Here is a 19,005-nt window from a genome sequence, read left to right on the forward strand (position 1 = left end):
GTTGAAGCTGTATTTTTCCGCCTTTTCGACAGCGAACCCGGACCGCTTTCGACACCACTTCCGCCCTACACGCCTGTTCGCCGCCGCGCTCCACGAAACGGTTAAAAAGCGAGCTAAACTTCGCTTCAGAGCAGCGAGCTAGCCACGTTAGCTCCTACTAGCTACAGCTGCTGCTGCGCGTGAGGCAACGCGTCCGGAGGAGAAGAAGAAGGGCGTATTTTTGTTTTGTTTTTTCGCGTTTTGCTGTAAAAAAAACAAAAACGCGTGGCTGCTAAACGGGTTTACCTCACTGTTTTCTGCACGTTTGGAAAGGAGAGTGGAAAAGGAGACAGAAGACGGGGGGGAATTTTGCTCTCGGGGCATGAGGGCGACGAAAGCGGATTAAAAGCCAAGTGAACTCTGGTCTCGATGGGGGAAAAGTTGAGCTAAGGTAGGACCACTGGCGGAACGCGGAAAAAAAGTTTCTCCCGAGCGGCGCCACACGCATTTTCGAGAGCTGGGACTGCGTTTTATCACCCACGGCGTTTGCAAAGTCATGATTGAGCCTTGTAAAAAGAGAAGACAGGGGTATTTTTCCTACGCATAACCAACCAGCCAGTCACGCGCAGGTAGATGTACCATTTTATTATTACAACAACACGCGCTTCGTTCTGTTTTCACGTCGCTTTTCCCACGCGCAGCTTTGCTTTGTAACGAAATCCAACCATTTTTAGGAAATCTCATCTCGAAATCTCAATCAAACTTTCCAATTACGAACTATCCACCGCCTGTTATGTATTGTTTGTTATCGCGAGAAGACGATGAACGCTGTGTAAAACTGATGTCGCTGTTGTATTCCGCCTAATAAGCGAAAAGTCTCCAACGGCTTGTCATCGTGTTGTGTTTCTTGTCAATTTTACAGCTCGTTCTTTTGACGCTTTGTGATTCGATTTAGCGACGCGTTACGTAAGCGCGAGCGCAGAGGTAGTTGTAGCGCTGATAGTAAGTCGTGTGGTGTTTGTAAGTGCTTAGGGGCCCCCGCGCACTGCAGTCACTCTAATTGCGAAATGCGACTTTTCCCTCTGTGTATTAACAGGATTAACGCGTGGGGATAAACGGAACTGGAGAAAGCTTTACGACTGGCCAGTTGTTACAAGAGCATGTTAAACCTGCAGGTACGTAACGTCGTCCGTGGCGGTGCTTGTGTCAAGACTCATGCACGCGAAAGGTTGTTTTAAACTGTCTTTTTGAGCTTGTTGAAACACGTTTTAACCAGGGTGACGAAAATGTAATCCGATTTTAGTCCAGTTTTAGTCTAAAAATATCTTCAATTTTAGTCTAGTTTTAGTCGACTAAATTTAAGACGAATTTAGTCGACTTTGCGTTGAAAATATTCATTATAATCATATTTAATCAATGTTCCTCTGCTTCATGGAGCTGCTCCTCATGAACAAAGCTCAGAGCTGATCATTTGGCAGAGAATTTACATGATCTGAGGCTCTTTCAGACGGTCAATAGAAGTTTGGATGATTTTAGTCTCTCCTTTTCATTTTTATTTAGTCTTATTTTAGTCGACTAAAATATCTGGACATTTCAGTCACAGTTTTAGTCTCATGAGAAACTTTTAATTTAGTTTTAGTCCAATTTTAGTCGTCAGAAATAACACTTTGACTAATATTAAGACTAAATATTTTAGCCGACGAAATTAACACTGGTTTTAACGTTGTGTGAAAGAGCGTGGAGTTGGGGTTTGTTTCCTTCACTTTCTCAAAAGCGCGAAAACTTCCCCGTTTTCTGGTGATGATTCCTTGTAAAACGTCCCAACAGCAGGGCATCACCGTACTGCCAGATTGTTTCTGTCGGCGTAGTAGATGACGCAATATTCATACCCCAAAAGGCCACAATGTACCGCAACATTCTAGAGATCTTCCTCCTGACTGAGATTTGCACATTTTGATTGCAAGTGGAGCCTACAACAAAAGTTCAGTTTTATAGTCACGATTTTTCTCATTCAGCCTGATTTGCCATCTTTTTAGGCTCGTTTCGATACAATTCAAGCAACCAATCACTTACAATTATGTGTGAATTCAGTAGAACTTTTGTATTTTCTAATTACCTCCCAAAGATTGAACTTTATGAGAACACCAATATCGGCCGCTCCGAATGTGCAAATAACTGATTCACATGAAGAAATGGAATTGTGGGTTTAAAGACTATATTAAAACTATCTCATCCTTTCAAGGTTTGAAATGGGAGAACCCTGGAACCCCAGCTTTGATGTTTTAACACAACGCACTATGATGAATTAGTTTTCCTACGTGCTTCCAAAATCTCACCCGTATCCTTATCTAAATGGGGCAGTTTGCTGTTAGTGATTTGAAAACATCAATATGCTGTCGGGTCTGTGGAGATAGAACTCCTTGTGTTGCTTACTTCAGTATTTTGAGCCTTAATGTAAAGGACTTTGCTCTCATTATTGACTTCCAAAGCCATGTCTGTCAGATGTCACTAAACTCAGATCTGTGTCCTATTCTTTAAATAAAGGTAATTGATGATTAAAGACGTAGATGTGTTTCTTGGGTTGTCCAGATGTTTCTAAATGCAGTTGAAAGAAAAGAGATTTATATTGTGAAAAGCCCTGTTTGTTAGATTTGCTGTTGGCCGTGGTTAAAGAGTGACTAACCCCCAAATCTACTTGTTTGTGCAGATGAATTTGGTATTTAATAGTGTTGTCTACTTGTCTCGGTCACTATTTGACAGTTCAGTGCATATTTGTTTCAGCATTTAAATTTCGCGGCTGTGTGATTTGCTCTAAAGATTTTGTTTCGTCACTAGAAAATGTGACTTCAGTCAGCTCTGCTCCTCCGCACCCTCCCACACACGTCCCTGGCCCTGCCTCCAGGGAGGGGGGAGCGGGGGGAGAGGGCTGTTTACCTTGTAGCGTAGGCTCGTCAGTATTTTAGCATGATTTCTCCACTGCTTTTCTTTCTTTGATACAGGCACTGTCACTGCTGCTCGAGTTTGGGCTCTTTACGTCAGAAATGTGTTATTGTGGAGAACTGGCTCTTGGGCAGAGATGATGTTCCTGCAGAATAATGTTTTGAAGCCACTGCTTTTATGTGACATGTTTTGTGCTTTAGTGTATTAAGGAATAAAATAAAGACATATAATCATGTCTCTATACCTCACACATTCTCTGCAGAGGACACTGAGCTACACTTCACATGCTGTAGACTACAGCCAAATGTCTTAAATATTTCGGTAAATTCTGTCAGGACCCAGTTGCGCTAGCCGCTAGCTTTGTAAAATGACAGTGGAGTCACCCTAATAAAACAACCCAGTGCATCACAACAGTCTCAGGTACATGGTCCCTACGATGTCACGATGCCTCTCTGTGTGTGGAGAGAGAGCTGTAGAGTTGTCATGATGCCCTCGTGTGTGTAGAGAGAGCTGTAGAGTAGTCATGATGCCCTCATGTGTGTGTAGAGAGAGATATAGAGTAGTCATGATGCCCTCATGTGTGTGTAGAGAGAGATATAGAGTAGTCATGATGCCCTCGTGTGTGTAGAGAGAGCTATAGAGTAGTCATGATGCCCTCATGTGTGTGTAGAGAGAGCTGTAGAGTAGTCATGATGCCCTCATGTGTGTGTAGAGAGAGCTGTAGAGTAGTCATGATGCCCTCATGTGTGTGTAGAGAGAGATATAGAGTAGTCATGATGCCCTCGTGTGTGTAGAGAGAGCTATAGAGTAGTCATGATGCCCTCATGTGTGTGTAGAGGAGATATAGAGTAGTCATGATGCCCTCGTGTGTGTAGAGAGAGCTATAGAGTAGTCATGATGCCCTCATGTGTGTGTAGAGAGAGATATAGAGTAGTCATGATGCCCTCGTGTGTGTGTAGAGAGAGCTATAGAGTAGTCATGATGCCCTCGTGTGTGTAGAGAGAGCTGTAGAGTAGTCATGATGCCCTCATGTGTGTGTAGAGAGAGATATAGAGTAGTCATGATGCCCTCGTGTGTGTAGAGAGAGCTATAGAGTAGTCATGATGCCCTCGTGTGTGTAGAGAGAGCTATAGAGTAGTCATGATGCCCTCGTGTGTGTAGAGAGAGCTGTAGAGTAGTCATGATGCCCTCGTGTGTGTAGAGAGAGCTGTAGAGTAGTCATGATGCCCTCGTGTGTGTAGAGAGAGCTATAGAGTAGTCATGATGCCCTCATGTGTGTGTAGAGAGAGATATAGAGTAGTCATGATGCCCTCGTGTGTGTAGAGAGAGCTATAGAGTAGTCATGATGCCCTCGTGTGTGTAGAGAGAGCTATAGAGTAGTCATGATGCCCTCGTGTGTGTAGAGAGAGCTGTAGAGTAGTCATGATGCCCTCGTGTGTGTAGAGAGAGCTGTAGAGTAGTCATGATGCCCTCGTGTGTGTAGAGAGAGCTATAGAGTAGTCATGATGCCCTCATGTGTGTGTAGAGAGAGATATAGAGTAGTCATGATGCCCTCGTGTGTGTAGAGAGAGCTATAGAGTAGTCATGATGCCCTCATGTGTGTGTAGAGAGAGATATAGAGTAGTCATGATGCCCTCGTGTGTGTGTAGAGAGAGCTATAGAGTAGTCATGATGCCCTCGTGTGTGTGTAGAGAGAGCTGTAGAGTAGTCATGATGCCCTCGTGTGTGTAGAGAGAGCTGTAGAGTAGTCATGATGCCCTCGTGTGTGTGTAGAGAGCTATAGAGTAGTCATGATGCCCTTGTGTGTAGAGAGAGCTGTAGAGTCGTCATGATGCCCTCGTGTGTGTAGAGAAAGCTTTTGTTGTCCCAGTGAGATATGTTGCTAAACAAGTTAGCTCGCTGTCGGATCTCCATGCTCGGACTGTGTTTACGAGTAGAGGGCTAAGCGTGGATGCATCCAGGTCAGTTGACTTAGGCCTGTCAATCACAGACCCAGGCCCCTCCCACCCCTTACCCCATGCTTTCTCTGACCCTGTAAGCTACGCCTCTTTTTCAGGCTTTTTTCAAATCAGGCTTGAGGCTCTGGAAGGTGAGGTTAGTTGTCCTTTAAAGCTGAATGACCCCAGGATGTCGGCCATTTTTATAGAAGGTTTCACAGAAAAAGCTTTGACTGACCTTTCGCTTGAAATGATGGAAAGATATTCTTGCCACTGAGTGATGATAACAATCCTCATTTATGTTGCTTACGCTGCTTCTATCAGAGGCTAGGTTTGTTTGTGTGTGCTTTGCAGTGACGACGAAGGCTGTTTTCTTACCTCATGCTACAACGAATGACATCCGTTATATATTTATTTAACTTTGACTTACTTTACTTTTGACTTTGTCCTTACTCATGAGGAGCTTTTCTCTCTTAGTCCATTCGCTCTGATACTACGTCCTCGATCTAAGCGTTGTACCAAACCCATCTAAACCTTTCCAAAGAACCTCGCTTTGCTTTGCCATGCCAACAGGTTTGTGCTTCTGGGTCTCGTCTAACATTGTAACATAGATTTCTCCTTTATTCTTTTTAAACGGATGAATAAAAAGCAATGCTGTGTTAGTAGTAGAGCTTATGGAAATACTTTAAAGACGCTTGAAAATGTTGAATACATTTCTAGACATTAATGAACGGGGTTAAAACTTTCATTATGCCGACCTGTCAATTGGTGCAAGACTAGATTTACCAGAGAACCTAAAGGTAATCATCATTGTAATTTTACCTTCCAAATGACGGATATGGCAGTTTCGCACAAGATCCTTCTAATTCCAAACAGGGCTCAAATATGTTGTGATAATTCAATTCACTTGCCATCAACACACTGAGTATGATTGGTCTGGTTTTGAATGAGTTGTGAGGTCCTCTGTTGTCTTTTATTACTCACCTGTAGGCAGTCTAAAGGTGAGTGATAAAAGACAACAGAGGTCCTCACAAATCTCTGAAGTTAGGCGAGATGGGCCTGAGTTGTACCGATGGAGAACCATGAGGAAATGCCTGGTGTTTGGGTGACTGGTGTATGTGAGTGTATTGTAGTAACTGTGGTAGTTGTCGAAATGCTGTATGTTGGACACAGTTTAAGGTTGATATCTCTGTAATGGCTGGACCAATCCACATGAAGCATAAATTGCCCCAGAGTCCAGCGTCTTCTCTCTCAGCACAAAGGAACTCCGGTAAACTGACCGTCTTGTCAAGGTGTCCAAAAATGGAGACAAAATTCCAATTGGTGTGCTTGGTGTTGGTCAAATAAAAGGACTCTGGCAGGTTCCAATCACTTCCAAATAATGACCATGGAAAACCTTTGCACAATTCTTTCCAAAACTCCGTCTCTCATTGAGTTGTTGAGTTCTACATGATGAAGTTGGTGTAAATGATCAGTTTCTCGTGAGTATCTTCTCCCGGTGAGAGAGCTTTGGAGGGCTCCTTTCTTTCCTGAGCCGCCCGGGGTCCGTCCGAGCGTGCATGTTTGTGAAAGGCTTATGTCTGTCTATGGTCCTCATCCCTCTTTCCGTGACTGCAGTAATTGGTGGCTTCCTCTCATGTGTCCTTTTAGAAAGACCCTGCTGTACTTGAAGACCAGTCATGATGCTAATATGTGTACTGTACGAGGGATGCAGTGTTAGTAAAACATGCTGTACGCCTATAAAATGAATAAGTAATAGGAGTGCGTGAGTGTGAAGACATAGAAGCTTTTGTCAATCGAGTTGATCAATATTTGCGATTGAAATGTGGGTGAATGGTTGCCCTGTTGCACATATTTGCCTTGGGATGTAATGAAGTGGGGCTAATGCATCGCCATCAGCTCCTGCTGTGATCAGGAGTAAGTCAAACATGGGCAGAGGCAGTGAACTCGGGCGGAACAACAGCCCCAGGAGTCAGGCTTTAGGAAAGTGATAGTGTAGTGCTGCTCATTTACCCTGTCCTCATCTTGGCATCTCACGATTACACATTTTCCATTTTACACATAAGCCAAATCACTGATCCGATATCACCCAACCTGGATACAGCCCTACTGGAATAGAGCGGCATGGTGGCACAGTGGTTAGCACCGTGGCACAGCTAGAATAGTCCAGAAAGGTCCAAATAATAATAATAATAACAATAACCTTCTGCTCTATCCATATATATTGCTATACAGGATGTCCCAAATAATGTGCACAGACTTTAGCAGCTTGATTAAAGGTTCCATATAATGCTTTATGCCACTCGCCCCGCCTTCATATTCGCCACTGGGAGATATCCATGATGTTCTTCTTTGCTGGACAGTCTAGAGGCCTTCACCAAACTTGCTCTGATACTTTCCCTGGCTAAAGCCTCTTCCTCGCGCTGTTTGCCGCTATATCCTTCCTTGATGAGATGTGAGGTGGATTGGACGAAGGGGTTTCGTTGAAAATGCCTAAAAGACAAAGTCTACGCTATGAAACCTGCAGCAGTCGCCGAATTGTGAGCAGCCATTGAATGACAATGCACACAAGACACCAGGGACCCCCGTAATCCCCCGCCCCCCATGTTGGGAACTAATGATCTAATAGACTGTTGTGTAAGACCAAGTGACCCTGTACCACTCGTGTTTGATTAGAAGTAGCCTATTCACTTAGTAGTAGAAGTAGCAGTACTGGTTAAAGGTTGTTATTTGTACATTTCTCCTACAGTTCCAGTGTGGTGGTGTAAACCTGTCGGTGGTGGTAGTATATTCCTGTCCTCTCCCCGCTCAGAGACATGAGCCTGGACTCTCCAGAGCCCAGTGGGGCCCATCGAAGGGGCAGCCTCTCTGAGGCCCACACTGTAAAAAAAAAACACAACAGCTACAGGAGTCAAATGTACCTTTGCTGTGAGTAGGTTATGTTGTGCCACAGTCATTCCCAATTCATTTAGAAACGTCAGTAATCCGCTGTGGTGGAAGTGAACGTAACCTCTGACCTGCCCAAAGCCCGATTGATGACAGTGCAAATAACATTAGCTCTGTGATAATGTATATTTCTGAGAAAACAAGAGACTTTCAGGGAAGCATTTGCTGCTGTTTGGCTAAAAGTCACCGGTGATGCGGAATGTGAGCAAACTAGCCTGAACTGCTCAAGGATCTCGCAGCAATCTAGCAGCAGTGCAAAGGTAACCTGACCTACAATTTAATTAGAAATAGCTAAAGTTCTCTGCGTTTAGAAACAGTTTTCAGTGTTAAGAAAGGTTTAGAAAAAGCTAAAGTTGTCGTTGTTTAGAAAGGTTTCAGATCAATATTCAACCTCTTAACCCTCAGCTGAAACGAGCACATTTTCTCCAATTTGGCTTTACCCAAATCTAAAAGCTTCCTGGGGGGAAAAAAACTGTGAAATAGCAACAAAAATTATCAGAGACAAGGGTGAAAACAAAAGAGTAACAAAAATGTGATGACCAAGTGGCAAAAACGCAACAAAAAAAACAACCAAAGAATTACAAAAAGTGACACAAACAGAAAAGCAAGGAAAAGAAATAACTTTTCTTCATGGTCATTACATACAGTAGCTTTCATCAAACATTCCGACCGAATACCATCTTTTGCCCCAGTGCTAAAATATATCTTCACAGAAGACTTGGGATGACCAAAGACAGAAACAAAGAAAACTACTTTTAATCAAAGTAAGAATGGAACTAGAGACCTGTGTAGGACGTGAGCTCTATGGACCTTATTTGACCCGCAGGCCGCCTATTGATGATGGCAGCTTCAGGCTTTTTAATTCTTTTGGGGGGAAAAAAATTGGAAATTGACTGAATCACAAATCCCCGCCCACTGTTCCATCCTATAGAGGAAGAGTTTGACCATGACGTTATCTATTATAGACGCAGACATTTCACCATTGATACTGCTTTTTTAATTGTGTGAGCTGCTGTTCCTGTTTCGCTGGTAGCTGGAGTAAGAAAAGAAGTGTTTTGAAAGCTGACAGTCCTTTTTTTACAGTGAGGGGCAGACTGTCTGTGAGAGGCCGGGAACAGGGAGAGCGGCCGACATCACCAGGACCAGGCCGGACACAGGCCCACTGAAGAAATCTATATGACTTTCATAGAACAAGGAAGAGCAATAGCAAGTAGATTAGCCTTTTTTAAGAATAAAGAAAGGAAGGAAGTTCACATTTTAAACATGCTTTGTACTTCTCAGCATAAGATGTTTTTTCCAAAGACTTGCAGCCTTTGTGCTTTTTCTAATTATGAACATTGGTGATGAATGGAAACTACTACTACTTCTACTACTGCGAGTACTCCCACTCCGTCTACAGTGGATTACAGTGCAGGACTCGGAGGGTCAGTCCAGAGCAGCTCAGTTTTATGTTCTTGGACTCCATTTGACCCGGACCCAGGTTTACCATAAAACACTTCCCTCCGCACATGTTCCCACAGTCCAGCCGTCTATCCCTGCACTTAAAAGACCCAATGGATGCACTTCTAACACAGTTAACTGGTTACCGGTGCGACAAACGAGTCCCCTCATAAAATTTAAGATATCTAAAATCTCTTCTAGAGCTTTGTACCATGTGACAGTCTTGTTTTCTCAAATCTCTAGATTCGTGAAAAACATCCACCCTCTCCCAAGACTAGTTCGGACATGTTCTCGGCGCGGTGGGAGGAGGGGCTTAAAAACCAGGAAGTAAGGCAAAGGGAAATTTAGAACAAGGTGTTTTGGATCTATAAACCAAGACTGATCAAGGGGTGTGTGAAACGATCACCAAACCCCTTGCAAAACGAACAATGCCCACACTTTGAAACGTGTTTACTCCAATAAGATATACTCAGATCTGCTTTCATTTTGAGGTTTTTAAGAAATCTGTCAAATTCTTTCAAGACCCCATCGAGCTGCCGTCGCCGTGTCTTTGACTTTTGCTTTATTTGTCCGTGTAAAAATAGCAAAACCGCGACAAAACAAAGACGCCGCCTTTGTTCTGTGGAGTCTTCTGAACATGAGAGATTTCGATTTGGCTTGTAGCTTGGATGTGTATTTTTAGCTACTCACTCACAATGGCTGCTGTTATTTAGGTAAAATAATGGACCTCTGCAAACAACTAAATGCCCCCGTGTCTCCAGCGGAGTCTTGAAGCCGCTAACTCTGTAGTTTAGAGCTCTACAAACATTGTCTATAATGCATGTCTGGTCATGTTTAAAATGTGCACAGTTATGCTAATATTTTAGCCTCATTTGGACCTGGTTTAGTCATTCGCTTGACCTACTGTAGACCATGCTCACCTTCACTAAGACCTTGTTTAGTTTAGTCCTGGTGTAGACATGATTAAGACCTGGGTTTCCCTTAGTGGAGTGGATCTAGTTTGGATCTGGGTTAGCCATGTTTGAGCCAAGTTTTAGCCACGGTTCAGTCCTGGTTAAGATTAGGCCTTGGTCAGCTAGACTCTCTTGCCTGCCGGTAGTCAATCCCAAAACAAACCGGCTACGCTTTGTGTCGCACCAATCACAGTCACTCAAATGCGGAAGACTCTCAAATCTCACGCCATTCAGAACAAACTTTATGACTTCTCTTACGTGTTTTAGTTTTGTTGATTTTGCCGAAGATATTTCTTGTTCAATGTTTTCGTAGACCGTAAGCCGCCATATTGGACAGACCAGTTTCTCTGAGAACTTGCAGAGAGAACGCCGACTGCACGTCTTTGTAAAGGATTGGAAAAGCGTGTTGTCTGACTGTCCAGGCTAGTTAAGACCCAGTTCAGACCTAGTAAAGACTACGGGGCTGAGGCCTGAAACGTTATTGCCGGTAAGAGCAATAAAAACTTGGCGAGCATCAGTCACGCGGCTCTATCGTCTTTTCACTGTACTGTTTTTTTGATATAACAAACTGGTTTAAAGCTATGGATGTGCGTGTCTTTCCTAAAGCAATAGGGCTGTTTATGGCCAACCAACTGCATCACAATACATGTGTATTTCAATCCAGAGGTCTCAAGACGAGTCAACAGGAGTTTAATAATGTAAGTTGACTCTAGAGTTTCCCAAATTTCGTTCAGACTCTGATTTATTCCAAAAATAGTCCTAATAAGATTTGAGCACACTCCTGTAAGACCTGGTTGAGAGCAGGTTAAGACCTGGTTTGAGTGGGATTTAGCCGGGGCTTCGATCTGGTGCAGTTCTGAGTTAAGCCTACTGTAGGAGTTAGAAACCCCAGTCCCCCATTTGTTTTACATGACAGTATCATTCGTCCTTCCTACTCTGTCCATTGCTACAAGCTCAAATGCTAAATTACAAATGTGTGGTAAACCTCCTCCCCCTCACTGTTGTGTCGCGTGGTCAGAACGAGTCTCTAATTACTCCGAACACGATCCAAACAACGCGATCCGCCACACTTTCCCTGGCTGCGATTTCAGTGTCCCCTCTCCAGTTCAGCGCTGGCAAACCAGAGCTCCTTTTAAAGGACTACAAAGTGTCCGCACCCAGTGTGGAGGGGAGAAAACGCTGAGGATGAAGACGCAAGGCAAGCGTTCGCACAGCTCTCTGTTCGTTTTATTGAGGGCCTAATACAATAGAAGTCTTTGAGATTTGGCAAAAACTGAAATTTTTCTCTTGTTCAATAGAACTTCATAGAGGATTGGCCCCCTGCAGCCACAGCCCTGTGGTCTTGGTTTAGTCATTGCTTAGTTTAGTTCTAGTTTAGACTAGACTCATATATTACATCCTTTGTAAGAATAATCAATTGTAAACCTATTGCATATTGTATCATTTCACCAATTGGCGGTTTATTACAGGCCTTTCTATAAACATGCAAGAAGTTGGGGATTTAGCAACAACAAAATATGACTGATTGCTCCAGGCGTCCAAATGTACTCCAAATGTTTCTATAGGTGCTCTTTGGAAAGGAATCCAAAGACAAATACAAGCGGCACAGGGAAGTACTTTTTCAAGCTTTCCATCATGTTATGTCATTCCCTCATTAAAAACATGCCTGAAGTGTTGCCTTGGCACATTCACATATTTTTGAGTAATCTGCAAAAACTCAGACGGCAGCCATTTTAGGGATAGGTTTGCCTGATCCCTCCTAGGAACGCCTCCACCTCCTGGAGACGCCTCCAACCTTTCGTCAGCAGCCGAGTAACCAGCCACTGCTCCTCAGCAGAACCCCCTCCCCGCAGTGTCTAGCCCTAAGATGTCAACAGAGTCATCATGGAGGATTAGCTTCATGTGTTGTGAACCGGAGCTACAGCAGCTCTGAGACTTTTACAAAGACACACATCAGTTTCTTTTACCTAAACACCCAGGATTAAAACTGACAAGAACACTTATTTCAGCGGCTGGTTCTGCGCTGGGAATGTCTTTGGGCCTTGATGATGCACAGAGCCTCCGGAGAAAGCTAATGCTAAGCTAAACCTCGAGTCATCACGTGAAAACGAGAGATATGCACGAATAAAGTCAATAAAACCATCTCATACGCGAAGAACCGTTTAACAATGATCACACACTGAGCCTGGCTTGTTGATTATGAAGTTTATTGCTCACATTTCATCTACAATGGGTCGTAGCCGAGTGGTTTTCTCCCGGAGCTAACAAGCTAGCCGCGAGGTGCTAACGGCTATTTCGGAAAATTAATTGAATACACGCAGCATAATATGCACAAATAACGTCAATAAAGCAGTCAACTACTTGAAGCAGCCTTTACGATGATCAAATAATGAGCCTGGCTTTACACATTTGTGGTTTATTGCACTGGTATTTCAGCTGATCAGACGCGCTGACACAAACTGCGCAGGACCATTGACAGTGGATTTAATCAATGGACTGTCAATGCGCAGGACAGACTTTTTGCGCTTTGGATCCTTAATAATAGTTTTTTCTCGATCATGCTATTTTTGTGATCATGTAGTGTTGTAATCAAAATCGTAATTGCTTAATTGCACAGCCCTAGGTCTGGGTGTGGCCCATCCAAACCTGTTTTATATCAAGCCCTGATGAAGACCTGGTGGTTGAAACATGTCTGCTTGGCCATCTAGATAAAGGCCTTCCTCCTGCTGCCATATTTGCTTGGAGTGCCTGGATTTAGTATTGTAATAGCAGCATTTTTAGCCCCAACAGCAAACAGTAAAGCAGCAGATATTGCTTTAAGCTCTATTTGCTTCTATTATGTTTAGGACCTGTTAAAGACGTAAGCGCTAGGAGCACATGGCTAATTATTCTCCATAATGTGCACACCCACGAGAGCGCTCTCATCTCCGCTTTTGGATTGGATTCTGCCTGAGTTTCTGACTCCTGTAAAAACTGTATGACAGCACAACAAAGTAACAAGGAACTTTTCTCTGGCATTTTTATGTTTTTAGCGGCTCCTGAGTGTTTTTAGCGGCTCCTGAGTGGTTGAAGAGTTGGCTTCTCAACCACTTGGTGTTGAAGACTCCCGAGTGAGTCTTCAACCTACGGGTGTTGGCGGTAGTAGCTTAGCTATAGCATTGTTGTCCTGAATCTGCGTGGCTTCGGCCTACAGGTTTACTACAGTGCCATGGTCAACCTGCAGGCTTACCTTTTTCTTGGTTGCTACTGTATATGAATTGTGATGCAAATTTCGCGTGTTCACTTTTAGTAGAGTTTTAATTATACGTTTTTGCCTTATTTAGCTTCTATTTATTATATGACCTTATGTTCTTGTATGTTCCTGCTGGCCACACGCTAATTAGTAAGTAATGTAGTTCCTGCGTAAAACCCTGTGTACTGAGTCTGAATGCCTCGTGCCAAAAGAGCGATCGTCCTCAAGTGGATGTGATCCTACGTCGCTGAGTCTAAAGGCAGCGACTTAATGGATGAGCGAACCCTCCGAATGCACTGTGGGCCGGTCTAAACGAGTCCCGGGTCAGTCCTGGGTCAGTCCCGGTGCAGGATCTCCACAGTTCTATAACTACTTGATGCATTATTTAAGCCGCTCTCGATGCGAAGCACATTTACTGTAATAGGCTCCGGGCTCAGTTCAATGTAATGAGCGAGGGTTGGTCTCTCTTCATCCACAGTTTGAAATATGACTGCACCATTTTGGATGAATATTTAATAACGAAATGCAAAGCATAGCAATTGTGATTAAACATCGATGTTGAAATATTGAAGTTCAGAATGGACGTTTTAAACACTTCCATGAGTACATTTTCATCTAATTTCGATTTTGTTTCCCTTCCGAATCACTCAACCCAGCGCCCATTTCCTCTCTGCTCGGCGGTCTGCACACGAGTAGATCCTGTTTGCACAAAGTGTTATCCCTCCGTACGAACTGTTCCCCGCAACATTTCAATCCAGGAACACAGTGATGAACTTGTTTGTCACGCGTTTTGAAATATTCATGTTCTGTACCTGTTCCGAGAGTTGATTTGTGCGTGTGACAAGTCTCGTATTGAGCGCTCTCTCCTTTTTCGCTGGCATTTTATTTCTGCACAGAGCAATCGAACCCGTCTTCGAGGCAAGCCGTGTAATGAGGGCACAATGGGAGAATGATGCTAGAAATGAATGCTATAGCGTTACATCAGTTAAAAGCCCAGATCCGAGCTAAAATGGGGGTAAACCATGAATGAAACAAGAGCTAAGATAGAGTTGTGTTAGGGCTAAGACTAGAGTTCGACTGATGTGGGTTTTTCCGACATGTCGACATGCACCGCCAATATTTTTGGCCTCGTCTGTAGCCCTGTGTATGATGCTCCTAAATTATAACACGTGTCAGGGTGAAACTATGACTGCAGGGGGCGCTGTATTAGGGGCATAGTGTTGACAGTCATGTTTAAGAAATGCATCAGAGGGAGCTCGTTATATAGACAAAGATCAACAGACTCACAAAACAAACAAAAGAAGACTGAAGAAGATCTTTATTTATACAGCGCCTTTCACAGACATGGTCACAAAGCGCTTTACATGAGACAATTGGACATTCACTCCATACTCGGTGGTGGTAAACTACGTTTGTAGGTTCAGTTTCCCCTGGGGGAGACTGACAGAAGCGCTGTCCCGACTGCACACGTCTCCGCCAACGGACCCTCTGACCACCACCATACATTCACTCACACACATCATTCATCCTGGCCTATTGTACATGTTTTTAGTGGTAGGGGAAACCGGAGTGCCCGGAGGAAACCTACGCAGACACGGGGAGAACATGCAAACTCCACACAGAAAGGCCCCGTCCAGGTGGGAATCGAACCCAGGACCTTCTAGCTGTGAAGCGAGAGCGCTAACCGCATGGCGACTTGACAAAATTTCCATGTGGGCCCGGTCTGATGTAGTTGTGATACAAGTACTATTTGTTGTCCTCAACCTGAGACGTTTCTGTGACGTTTCTGTGACGTTTCTGTGACGTGTTTGCAACGTTGCCACAATGCTTGAGACGGCCTACACCTCTGAGACCATGTAGTCTCCTCTGAAATGGAACCGGTTTGCTTTCACCGAGGCTACTTGGAGACTCACTTTATCTCCGGGGACGTCTCGGAGACATCTCCGTGACCGGCGACATCTCGAGTCCCTTTGTACGCGAGCAATCAAGCCGAGTTTCAGAGACGTTGCGCGACTGGCAGCATCCACAACTCTCCTCCAGTGAGATCGGCCAGTCAGTCTTTATCACATTCGGTTACGGAGATATCGGCCTTTGATCTGCATTATAACGGCCGATAGTCAATATGGTAGAATATCCATATATCGACCTCTAACTAAGACTAACACGGGGCTAATAGAGGCCAGGTCCAAACTGTGTTTTGTTACACCCCTGGTTTGTTAGTTACACCCCTGGTGAGACACAGCCGTTTGAAAAAGAACAGGGAGTGATTGTGCATTATCTCATGTGCCTCTGTAGACAAACGGATATTTAGTCACATTTGATCTGCTGCAACTTCTTTTATAAACCACTGTTAGAACAAACTTAAAGCAAAACTCCTTTTACATACTTAGTAGTGGAATCAGGACTGATCGGAGTGAGTGAAGGTACACAAAGCAGAACCTCCCTCGTGACATCAGCAGGTGGTACAGAACATTCTGAGCTCTCGTTGGCTATATACGAGGTTACCCAAACATACATGAATGAGACAAAACACGAATGTAAAACCCCACAAAAAATGATCTTGGCCTGTGTCACGTGCTACTGTTTAGCTGAAAATGAAATTGTATGTTCTGTAGGGTTGCCCTGTTGTGATAGTTCCTCTCCTTCGTTCACAGTGATGGAGACGACGGTTGTGAGCACGTCCACAGCAGTGGGAGAGGAGTTCGACCGGAACATGCCGCGCATCTGTGGCGTCTGCGGCGACAAGGCCACGGGCTTTCACTTTAACGCCATGACCTGCGAGGGCTGCAAGGGTTTCTTCAGGTAAATAACCACAACGTGAGCGCACACAAGAGTAGGGCCGGGTACTGTTTAACTTACCAACTCACAGGTACTAGGGATGTCAAGATTAACCAGGTTTTACGATTACAACGATTATAAAAGGACGCGATAGGTTAACCATAAGAATGTAGAAGCCACGGTTTACCGCTGAAATGTTGCACTCTGACGTACTGGCTGCTGCATAAACTCACCGATATTTGAGCAAGGAAGAGTCGAACTGCATAATTCCAAATAAAGTTGTCCAAATGTTCGGGACTAGCCGCAACAACTCAGGATGCCAACTAAACACTAATGGTCCTCGGCTTCAGCGCAATAAACAGAAAGGACAATGAGAGTGTGCGCAGGAAATAATCAGCTGTTCAAGCGAGTCGCGTTAGAGCAATTTAGAAACACGTTTCCTTCATCTGTTCATCAAAACATCTGACAAATGATTAAGAGGCAGCTTACGTTTTGATAGCATAAAAGCTAGACTAGATTGTGGCCTAATAATGTATAGTAAATAATAGTTATGATAATTATGAAGTAGTGATTGACATTGATTTGTATTATTCAGTGTATTTCTTTAATGCAAAGGAGTCTTAAAGCCTTTTTATTTTTATTTTTTAGAAACATTGAATGTTTACAAGTTCAAGTATTAAAACATTTTAAATACATAAAATATCAGTTGTTTCCTTTCACTTGGTCAATAATCGTGAATAATTGTAAAATCGCAATATTGTCTCCCAATAATCATAACTCAAAAATGTTAAATCGTGACTCCCCAAACTGGCACTGATTGGAAAGCTCCAGAAGGGTCGTGGAAAAATTCCTGCAGTACCAAATTTCGATGCCTTGTTACCAGGGTTGTACCAATTCTGTTATCGGATATCGAAGCTGATACTGGAAAAAATACTGCATTGGGTACTGATTCCAAATATCCAATACTGAACTGATCTGTTTTGGCTCTAACCATTTTAAGAACTAAATTTCAGCGAACATGGACATGCTGCACCTCATTTTAAAGTTCATTTTCGGCTGAGAAACATCCTGGTAAAGTACGTAATCCAGAACCAGGCTGTTTAAATGCACACGCCATAAAAGCAATTGATCTGCAGCAACACGCGGTGTTCCAAAACGTGTCAACAATGCTGTCCTTGAAAATTGACTTGAAACAGAGATATTTAGGCATTTGCCTCTTCCTATAATGTTAGTATCCGTCCATAGAGGACAGAGGAGAAGAGAGTTGGAGAGAGGAGTAAATCAGAAAGCAGAGTGTTGCATTAACACTAATTATCTAACAGTGATTTTTTAGCTAAACTAGCCTCTGTTTAGCTTTGGATTTCTCAGGAGCTGAGGCTTGTAGAATTAAACTGTTCACCTACGGGGAGAGCTTAGAGTCTCACCTTTAAAACGAGCCATAGCATGTGTCCATAACTACAACACAGAATACGCTGTGGTGCTACAAATATCATGAAAAATGGTCTGGATTGTTGGCACTCTACACCTGAATCCCCAAAACAGTCACTCAACGTGTTAACAAGCAGCACAGGCTCAGCTTCATCTCTGTGGAGGCAGAGACGTGTGAATCCGGAGGAGAGTTTCTGTGATCAGTGCATCAGAGGGATTAGCGCTGAAGCTAACGCAATGCTAACGGACAAAAAAAGCAATAGTCCTTCACGGTGGCTGCATTATAAACGCTGATGTTTTCACAGTACATCCACGATCTACCGCGCACCTTACGTAGACTGAGAAGTAAACAAAAGTATGCGGTGGAGCACGGGGCGGACGTCGGTGGCGTCTCTCGCTACATTCACTTCTATAGATACAGACGGCATCTCGTCATAGAAGGGGGCATGGCTTCGCCGAGGGGGAAAATAGAATCTTTAGAGAAACACAATTTTTCACTCTTTTTTTGGCCATTTTCTGGTGGAATATGAACTTATTTATCACATAAATAAAGTCAAATCTAAATCGGGCCCATATGGATATTTTCTCACAGCAGATTGTTCAGTAGAAGTGAAAAAACAGCAGTTGTAGCTCGCGCTAGCTAACCGTTAGCATTAGCCCGATGCTAACATGTAGCATCAAGTTCTCTGTTATTTATGTATTTATGGGCTGTTGAACCACTTTGCTCCTCCCCATGTCTTTGTATCTTTATTTAGTAGAAACTATATTCATTTTTCAGCATTTGTTACAGTCGTTTTTTTAATAATTAGAGAAAGTTTACATTTTTTCAAAATTGTTTTCCCCCTTAACTGTTTTCAAAAATGACAATATATGGGCGATTCCAGAGATGCCGTCTGTATCTATAGATACAAATGCTGAATTATGAATATAGTTTATACTAAATAAAGATACAAAGACATGGGGAGGAGCAAAGTGGTTCAACAGCCCATTGATACATAAATAACGGAGAATGCTAACTTGATGCTACATGTTAGCATCGGGCTAATGCTAACGGTTAGCTAGCGCTAGCTACAACTGCCGTTTTTTCACGTCTACTGAACAATCTGCTGTGAGAAAATATCCATATGGGCCCGATTTACACTTGAGTTTATTCGTGTGATAAATAAGTTGATATTCCACCAGAAAATGGCAAAAAAGAGTGGAAAATTGTGTTTCTCTAAAGATTCTATTTTCCCCCTCGGCGAAGCCACGCCCTCTTCTATGACGAGATGCCGTCTGTATCTATGGGCCGCGGCCATCAGCTGCATGGGCCGAAATCACGTGCCTCTGCGATTTCAAAATCACGTTGTGTAATATCGTGATAAAACTGCAA

The 19,005-nt window shown here is 43.5% G+C and overlaps 1 protein-coding gene across 1 annotated transcript in view; it reads left to right on the top strand.

Moving 5' to 3' along the window:
• Positions 1–322: 322 nt before the first annotated feature.
• LOC306982300 (vitamin D3 receptor B-like) overlaps positions 323–19,005 on the top strand; it is a 35,461-nt gene continuing 16,778 nt past the window's right edge. Inside the window, exons 1-3 of the mRNA XM_079582211.1 lie at positions 323–430; positions 1,076–1,154; positions 16,082–16,229. Coding sequence (XP_079438337.1) covers positions 16,084–16,229 — 146 coding nt within the window. The 5' untranslated portion in view covers positions 323–430; positions 1,076–1,154; positions 16,082–16,083. The remainder of the gene's footprint in view (positions 431–1,075; positions 1,155–16,081; positions 16,230–19,005) is intronic.

The sequence above is a fragment of the Gobius niger genome (genome assembly GCF_951799975.1).
Source record: "Gobius niger genome assembly, chromosome: 24".
NCBI classification, from domain to species: domain Eukaryota; kingdom Metazoa; phylum Chordata; class Actinopteri; order Gobiiformes; family Gobiidae; genus Gobius; species Gobius niger.